The sequence below is a fragment of the Phacochoerus africanus genome, chromosome 11, assembly GCF_016906955.1.
Source record: "Phacochoerus africanus isolate WHEZ1 chromosome 11, ROS_Pafr_v1, whole genome shotgun sequence".
NCBI classification, from domain to species: domain Eukaryota; kingdom Metazoa; phylum Chordata; class Mammalia; order Artiodactyla; family Suidae; genus Phacochoerus; species Phacochoerus africanus.
Genome location: NC_062554.1, coordinates 8,902,710 through 8,911,693, shown reverse-complemented (window position 1 = coordinate 8,911,693; position 8,984 = coordinate 8,902,710). Strand labels below are relative to the sequence as shown.

Below are 8,984 nucleotides of genomic sequence, written 5' to 3'. Positions count from 1 at the left end.
CATGAGGTTGCAGGTTCGATCCCTGGCCTCGCTCAGCGGGTTAAGGATCCAGTGTTGCCATGAGCTGTTGTGTAGGTAGGTCGCAGACGCGGCTCGGATCCCGTGTTGCTGTGGCTGTGGTGTAGGCCGGCGGCTACAGCTCCGATTAGACCCCTAGCCTGGGAACCTCCCTATGCCGCGGTAGTGGCCCAAGAAATGGCAAAAAGACAAAAAAAAAAAAAAAAGGTAAGAGGAAGTGTAGGATCCCACCCTGGCTGTGGAGAACCCTATCTCATGATAAAGATCAAACTGGTTTGGAGAGCAATGCATCCCATCGGGAAGTCCCTCCACATGTCTAGCCTCAAGCTTACGACATGCAGTCAGAGCCTGTTTCCTCTCCCCTTGTCTGGGAGAAGACACCGAGGGTCACCACTTCACCTCAGGAAGGTCCCAAATGCTCTCCCAAGGGTCCTCCCACCCCCTTCAACGACCAAAGTCAGCAGGAGTGACACGGCGCCATTTAAAGAACAGAGCATCTGAGATTATTGCAGACTTTATAGAAAACTGCTCAAGGGAGACTCAGATTTCTTGGGTGGGGGCGGGAAGACAGGCCTCAAGCCAATATGGTGGGGGAGGGGAACCTCCTGTGCGCAGAAGCAGCTCAGACCAGCCATTCCGCCTGACCTGGGGGTGGGAGTCAGGGAGAGGCAGCCCCCTCCCCTCTCACCAGTTGTGCTTTGGGATCATGCAGAAGGCAGGGCGCTGAGCTCTGACCCTGGACAGGAGGGCTTGTGCCTGAGACAGGAGGAGAGAACCCCCTTCCTCATCCAGAAGGTGTAGGGGGAGGGGAGACAGGGGTGGGAAGCCGGCAGCAAAAATTCCCAGGGGAGGAGTCAATGGGGGGTGGGGGGGAGAACATGAGGGCAGCAGCTCCTGGCCCTTCAGAGACCCCTCCCCCACCCCACTCTGTGACCCAATGGTCAGGTGACACCGGGTCTGAGGCCAGCCCATCTACTTTGCACCCCCAAGACTCTCCCCTCCAGGATCTCCCACGGGGATCTGCTGGACGGCTGGGGATGCTTGGCACCGGCGCCTGTTTTGCAGGGCTGGAGAGCTCACCCTCAGAGGAAAGCACAGGTGCATATAGCCCAAGGATGGATTCCTTGCTGACCTCGTGAGTAGCAGGTGCGGTACTGAGTGCAAATGATGGCTGTGAGGGGGAGGGAGAGCCCAAGACTTGGGCAGGCGGATGAAACTCGGATTGAGGTGAAGAGCCGAGAGTTTGAGACGGGGGACAAGCACTGAGTATTGGGGGCTCAGAGCCAAAAGTGGAAAGGCTGAGGACTGCCTCCGCACTAAGGTGATAACGGGGTTTGCCTGTCCCTGGGACGGGAAAGACAGACAGGAGCTGGGCCAAGGAAGGAGGGGGCCAAAGAAGTGAGGGGCCTGAACCAGAGCCGGGTGGTGGGTGGTATGAAACACATCCACAGACTGGGGAAGGGTGCTCGATCCTCAGAACCCCCGGATGTAGGTCTCTAGGATGGAGGATTAAGAGCTCCAGAATGAGAGGGGAAAAAAGGCTCAAAATTCACAAAAACCTTGGGGGGGGGGGGCTCTGCCTGATACTGGAATAGGATACGAGGGCCCCTGAGCACTGGAACGGAGCTGAGGGCTCCAGGTGCAGAGCAGTCTAGAGGGATGTTTCCTGTTGAGAGGTCTGGGTGGCGGAAGCAGTCTCAGGGCCTCTAGACTGACGGACAGAGTCTCGCGCGGGGTCGGGGGGGCGCGCTTTGGGTGGTTCAAGAGGGATGCCAGAGCCTGGGATGGGCAGGTGGGACTTATGGAATCAGAAGAGGGATGTCTCTGGGTCTTTGATGGAGACAATTCTCGGAAGCTGGCGGAGAAGGGGTACCGCTTGGGGCCTCCGGGTAGGGGAGATGGCATAATCCCAAGGTCTCGGGTCGGTCGGGATCAAGTCTCACAGCCCCAAGCTCGCGGGCGTCTCCGACCCACGGCTTCGAGCCAGGCAGCCTCAGTAGGATCATCAGCTGGCAGGCGCGGACCCCAAGCCCCAGCGGGCAGAGTTCAGAGGCCGGAGCCGGGGGAAGTGGCGCGAGAGCCGGCGGGGGCGGCCGGGGCGGGCGCGCGGCGCGGGTCGGCGTCCTGCTCGTAGCGGTAGTGGTAGCCTTCCATCTGGTCCCGGCAGGCCTCGCGCAAGTTGCGCATCCAGCGCTGGATGCCGCGGCGGTTTAGGTAGAGCACCATTAGGAAGATGAGGCCGATGAGCGCCAGAACCAGCCCGAAGAAGACGTAGGAGGCTTCCAGCTCCGGGCCAGCGAGTTCCACTTCTTCCCCGCGACCGTCGAGGTCGCCGTCGGCGCAGCGCAGCCGCGCCTCGTCCAGGTCCAGGAAAGGCCGGTCGTGCAGCGCCCGTGGGGCGGTACAGCGTAGGCGCCGCGCGTCGGGGACGCGCTCCGTGGCGTTCCGCAGCCAGGCCAGCAGGGGGCGCGCGGCACAGCCGCAGCGCAGGGGGTTGTCGGCGAGCAGCAGGCGCGGCGCCGGGAGGTCGCCCTCGCGCTCCAGCGCGCGCAGCTCGTCGGGGCCCAGGCCCGCCAGCGCGTTGAGGCGCGCGTCCAGCTGCTCCAGGCGCGGCCGGCGCAGCGCGGCGGGCGGCAGGTGGCTCAGCGCGTTGCCCGCCAGGCCCAGGAGGCGCAGCTCGTCCAGCGGGGCGAGCGCGACGTCCAGCGCGGCCAGCAGCGCGGGGCCGCCCCGCGCCAGCGCGTGGTTGAGCAGCAGCGAGCGCAGCGCGGGCAGCCCGCGGAAGGCGCCGCCGCCGAGGACGCGCAGCGGGTTGTGGCTCAGGTCGAGCGCCGCCAGGCTGGGAAGCCCGTCGAAGGCGCCGTCCTCCACCACCTCGATGTTGTTGTGCGTGAGGCGCAGCGCGGTCAGGAGCGGCAGGCGCACGCCGCCCGCCTCCGCCTCCTCGCCGTCCGCGTCCCCGCCGGCGAAGGCGGCCGCGCGCAGCACCGTCAGGTTGGCGCCCACGATGGTGAGGTTGCGCGCGTCGGGCGGCACGTCCCGCGGCGGCTGCCGGAGCTCGGCGCCCGACGCGCAGCGCAACAGCAGCCTGGGGCTGCCGAAGCAGTAGCACTGGAAGGGACAGGGCGCGGCGGGCCGGCTCAGCGCCGCCGCCACGAGCAGCAGTCCCGGCAGCAGCGGGCCCCTGTGTTCCGGCCGTCCCGCGCGCGGGGCCATCGCGACTGCCCCCGCATCCAGCGCCCGGGCCGCCGCGCTCACCAGTGAGTTCGGAGCGCCTGGGAGGGGAGGGGCAAGGGAGGGGGGCAGGTGGGGCAAGTCCTTGACCCGGAGCTCCTGGCGCTCGCGGTCCGTCCGTCCGCTGGCTTTGCAGTCCGAGGAGGCTTCACTTTCCTGGCTGGAGCGGGAGGGGTCAGGCGGGGAGCCGAGCCCCCCGCCCCCGGTGCCCTCCTCGCCCTGCGCACCGGCCTCCGACTTCCGCGGCGGTGCCGGGCTCCGAGCCGAGTGGGCAGGGTTTGCCTCCCCCCTCCCCGCCTCCTGGCCTCCTCCTCCGCCCCCAGTGGTGTCTCCGCGCCCTCCTTGCAGAGAGGCGGAGTGGGAGGCTCCCGAGAACCAGGGCTTTTGGCTGCCGCTCTCTGTCTCTCTCTCCTCTACCTCCTCGGCTTCTGGGCTGCTGAGAAGTTTGGCTCCGAGGTTCTGACTTGCCTCCGCTTCATCTCCCCCTACCCGCCGCGTTTAAGCTGGTTCCTCCCTCTCCGGCACGTGTGGGGCGGGGCCCGCCCGGGCGGGGAGGGCTGGCAGGTGGGTCAGCATCACCGAGAGAGAAACTGGGGGGAAGACGTTCGAGTTCCTCCGACCAGCGCAGGCAGGGATGAGGGGTGGGCTGGGCAAGAACCTCATTTTTCCGCCTCTTCCTAATCCCTGTGATCAACCAGAAGGCTGCGCTAGGAGGGAGGAAAATCCCCAGCCTCAGCCCCCTCCTCTGCGACCCCAGTTACATCAGGCCTGGCTGGGTCGACACCCCTGCAAGTCCCACGAGACCACCTTCTTCTCCAGCCCCACCCCATCCACCCCGAGGAAGTCAGCAGCATCCCCTGCCTTCTCCCCACCCCTCCTCCCCCCAACTCTCCTCCCCCCAACTCACTGGCTTCTCTGCCCGAGTTCTGGCATCTGATTTCCTCCACCAGGCTGGACTCCTCCCCCGAGCCCTCGCCTAGGCCCTGGGACTCAGTGGGTGTGGTGATTCAGCTCTTTGCCATCCCCTCCCTGCCCCAAGACCTGGGGACCCCTGCTAGATGGTTCTGGGTCTCAGGACCTGAGGGTTGGATGCCTGCCCCTCCTCCCCTCCAGGGTACCCCACCTATACATGGTGAATGCCTCGGAGAGTTCTGGGCTCCAGAGGTTGTCCAAACAGAAGCAGTTTTGCAGCATGGAGTAGGGGTCTCAGAGGGGGCTGGGGCTGAGCTGTTTTTAGGTTTGTTTTGTTCTGGATTTTTTTTTTTTTTTTTTCCCCAGAACTGGGAAGCTCAGGACCTGATTTAAAGAGACAGGCTCCTGAGAAGGGAACACTCTTGGCCTTGGCATGAATTATTCAGGCTAGAGAGGTTGACACTTGATCTGAAGGCCCTTCTGGTATCAGCAGAATTAGTTGGGATAAAGGCTCTGCGCCGCCCCCCACCTCCCCGCCCCCGAAGAATCAGTCAGTCTCTTTCTTCTGAATTAGGGTTGGTTGTTGAGTTGACTCCTTCCCTGAGGTTATATTTAACTGATCCACCGACAGATCGATACCACTTAAGGAGAAGAGGTAGACCCTGTGGTGGCCTGGGTCTCAGGCAAGGGCCAGTGTTAAGGAGCAGGGCTTTTGATGCTGGGGGTGGAGGGTAGCCCTCCTCTTCCCCTCCCCTCTCTGTCCCCGTCATCACTCCCAGGTATTGGCAGATGAGAATAGTAACTTGCACATGCATATCGGCGTGTCCGATGGATGTACATGCGAGGTTGCACATGTACAGTAGGAGCTTAACACATAAAGAGATCTAGGTGTGTCCACATGTGAGCACACACAGCCTCATGCTCACTTGGGTGTGCATACACATGCATAGGAAGGCTTGCACAAGCTTGTGCACAGCTCCAGGCAGGCTCAGGTGTGCCTCTGACAAGTCCATGCAGGCTCATTCACACACGGGCACATATGGACATAGATTTGAGAGCATCCTGATATGTGTCTGTAGACCCATAAGCACATAAATATTTGAACATTCATACTTCTGAATCCATGCAGGTGTTTGGGTGTGTTCTCAGAGGGACACGCTTATGGGCCGATGCATGGAAGCATGTGCATCCAGAGGTTGCCCAACTTACTCTGAGCCCACTTCTCCCGGCCACCATGCCCCTGGTCTGTGGAGTTAACAGGGCGTGGTGTCCTTTCTCATGTGGGCACAAGGACTCAAACAGATGCTGTTGAGGCTGAGCTCTCAGCTCTTGCCCCAGCCCCAGCCATGGCCCACGGCAGCTCTAAGCCCCAGCTCGGACATCTTCCTCAGTGGGAGGCACTGGCTCTTCTGCACTATTGTGTTTTCAGTACAAGGACTAGCATGAGACTGGGCAGTACATGTTTGCAGATGAATGAAAAGTTATTTGCCTCCTTGTCCTGCTGCATGGAGCCCCTTCTGCCTCCAGCCACTAAGAAATCACAGACCAACTGCCAAGGCCACACCTCCCTCCACAGGCCCCATGGTGGCTGGTTTCTGATTGGCTGATGGCTCTCCTGGAAAAGGCCTGCAGAGGAGCAGGCAGCTTTGCTTGGTGGGGGGTGGGGGTGGGGGGTGGGGTGCAGGTGCTAGACACCTCCTTTGGGGAAGGGAGGTCTAGCGAGAACCTAGCACCATCAGGAGCCAGAGAACAAGGCAATGACTATTTTATAAATGGAAAGGAGAGCCCAGAGGGTCAGGGACTTGCCCCAAAGCCTGTGGTTCTCAGGGCTTTGCCTGGAAATCTGGCCCCAGGGTCCTTTCCCAGGGCTTTGTCCAAGGTGGTAGCTGTGTCTGAGCGGGGCCAGCACCACAGGGAAATCTCACCCTGACCCCCGGAATCCGAAGCTAAGAACAGATGCCAGGGTGCGTCTGCTGTGACCTTGGGCCTCTCTTCACCCCTGGACTGTCAGCTTCTACTTCTGCAAAGAACGTGGGCTTCTGAATTCCTGGTCGTTTCAGAGCTATTGGGATATTATGAAAGGAAAATATTTTGAAACAAGAAACACTGTGTCATTAGGGCCTGGGGCCTGGCACCCATGTAACTCTGCATGAAGCACCGCCCTTTTGGGGACTCATTAGCTCCCATGTCGTTTTGCTCTGTTCCATCTTCCTTCATCCCCCGATACCACAAATTCATGGTAGCTGCTAACAGGGACAAGTCTGCAGGTGCTGTCTCTGCCTGTGCCTCCACCCTGCCTTCCCCCCATCTCCTGTTTGTGCAGGTATTCCTCTCCTCTGTCCAGGACCCCATGGACCCAAGTTTGTGAGTCATTTGGGGGTGTCTGTTCTCTGAGGGAACAGCCCTCTCCCTTTCTGGGGTTGTCTGTGTTCGGCATGCAGTAGGTGTTCAGTAAATGTATGTCCAAACTACAGAACATTAGAGAACAGGTAAGCAGTTGGAAAGATAGTGTTCATATCAGAAAGAGGCTTTTCCACCCCAAGCTGATCAATAAACAGTGCAACTCCAGCTAAAAAAAAAAAGTCTCTGTCCAGTAGCTTCTGAGGCTGTGTGTCTATTCTCTGATGCATCCAGTGGATTTTGCTCACTCTTTGCCCCACGTGGGCACTCTCTGCCCTCCCCTCGATGTTATTTCTCCACTCCGGCCTTCTGCCCCTTCTGCTTGAGCTCTTTCTCCCTCCAGGGAGCCTTCCTGGCTTCTTCTCTCTCCTTTGAACTTCATGTAGTGATCAGAGGGGGAGAGGTCCTCTGAGCCCCCTGAGGGTCGGCAGTTGGAACTCGGGCCCAGTTGTCGGCCCCCAGCTCAGAGCTCAGCGTGCAGAGGGCCCCAGGGAACACTTACTAAATGCAATACTGATTGAGAAATCTCTGGCTCCGTCCACCCTGTGAAGCAGGCTAGGTGAGGACCCCCCCCCCCACCCCCATCTACACTTGACCTCAGGAGACAGCTGCCCAGAAAGGTTAAGTGCTTTCCCCAAGGTTGCACAGCTGACCGGGGCCTGAGCCTGCCAGCAGCTCAGGTTTCCTGTTTGTTCGTCTCCCTTGCCGCAGCCCTCCCCATCCTAGATCCTCTCTCTAGGGAGTGTGACTGGGTCAGATCCCAGGGGAGCCTGTGGGCCAAGAGCTCAGGCCCTCAGGGTTTCCTTAGGACTCAGCAAACGAGTCACCCCAGCCCCGCCCAGGTAGAGTGATCTGCTGCCCTGGGCCGGAGTGACAGGCCCCATGTCAGCCCCACTGGACCCCAGTTCTTGAATCTGTTATCCCACTAGGTCTCAGGACCCCCCTCAGCTTTCCAAGGAGCTGTCCCTCCCCTAAGCTCCTACCCTGGATCCCCTTTCTCCCGGCAGAGACCCTGCTCTCTGGAAGCTCCTCTAGGCTTTGGTACAGAACCTGATGAGGTTTTTGACTTCCCTGAGGTCACCCGGCAGGTAGCGCTGCCCCATCTGCCTCCAGCTCCATTTCTAACAGGACAGAGTCTCCAGTGCCACTGGAGCCTGTGGGCAAGTCTGCCTTTCCCACTCTCGGCTTCTCTGTCTGCAAAGGTGCGTATGTGCACAGGATGAGCTAGGAGGGCTTTTGAGTCTTGCATCCCTTGGCCTTTTAAGAATTGGGGGTTGTGGAGGAGAAGGTAATACTGTGACTTGCCCGAGTCGGGGGCCCCCACCAATATGTGACCTTGAACTTGGCCCCACCCTCCGCTATAGGGCAGTGGGAGGATGGTCTGGGGGTCCTCCTGAGTCTGATGCTCGAGCAGCCTGCAGTCCAGGCTCCCTTCATCCCGGCAGCCCTCATGCTGGCCTCCCCTTCCCTCCACTCCCCCTTCCTCTGAGGCAAGTGGAGGAGCTGTCTGGCAGGCCTGACATGATGAAGCTCAGTCATTAGGTGGCGGGGGAGGCCCCAGGTTCTCTCCTGGAGCTTCTGCGCTGGCGGGGAGGGGCACACTCCACGGCAGCCTCTGCTGTTCCCATTTTTCCCTCCCCCCTGCCCCCACCACCGCGAAATGGGAAAATCCATAGGCCCAAGATTCATTTTCTCCATTGAGTCAGCAAAGGCCACACTCTGCTTCTGAGGGGCGGGCCAGTGGCTTTTAAATAACTCTCCGATATTTAATACCCTCCTCCTACATTCTGTGGCCTGGGCCTCTGGGGAAAGGCTAGAATAAACGAGTTGGATGAATCCTCTGAAAGTCTGAAAGTCATAAGGGCTCCTGCCCAAATCTTCCCCCCCTCCAGACCCCCAGGCCATGGGGGGTGGGGGGGAACCAGTTCCTTACCACCTTCGCACTGTGCTGTATAGTTTCTAGGTGGTACCCCAGTTTAGAATTGGAAACGAGTTTAGAAAAGGGCATTTACCCCATCTGTCTTTTGGTCTTGGTCTCCGGCTGGCTGTGTGCTTTCGAGCAGGTCCCTGTTCCTCTCTGGGCTTCTCTTTCCTCACAAGGTGCTTCACCCTGTGGGTTTCTACTTGCTCCGCGTGGGTGCTCTCTGCCCTCCCCTGGATGTTATTTCTCCGTTCCAGCCTTCTGCCCCTCAGGGCTCAGCTTGAGCTCTTTCCCCCTCCAGGGAGCCTTCCTGGCTTCTTCTCTCTCCTTTGAACTTCATGTAGTGATCAGAGGGGGAGAGGTCCCCTGAGCCCCCTGAGGGTCGGCAGTTGGAACTCGGGCCCAGTTGTCGGCCCCCAGCTCAGAGCTCAGCGTGCAGAGGGCCCCAGGGAACACTTACTAAATGCAATACTGATTGAGAAATCTCTGGCTCCGTCCA

At 60.1% G+C, this 8,984-nt stretch overlaps 1 protein-coding gene across 1 annotated transcript; it reads right to left on the bottom strand.

Moving 5' to 3' along the window:
* Nucleotides 1-516: 516 nt before the first annotated feature.
* Nucleotides 517-4,045, bottom strand: TPBGL (trophoblast glycoprotein like). Its single transcript, XM_047752553.1, has one exon. The coding sequence runs from the start codon at nt 3,232-3,234 to the stop codon at nt 2,065-2,067; it is 1,170 nt and encodes a 389-aa protein (XP_047608509.1). The 5' UTR covers nt 3,235-4,045; the 3' UTR covers nt 517-2,064.
* Between the last annotated feature and the right edge of the window lie 4,939 nt (nt 4,046-8,984).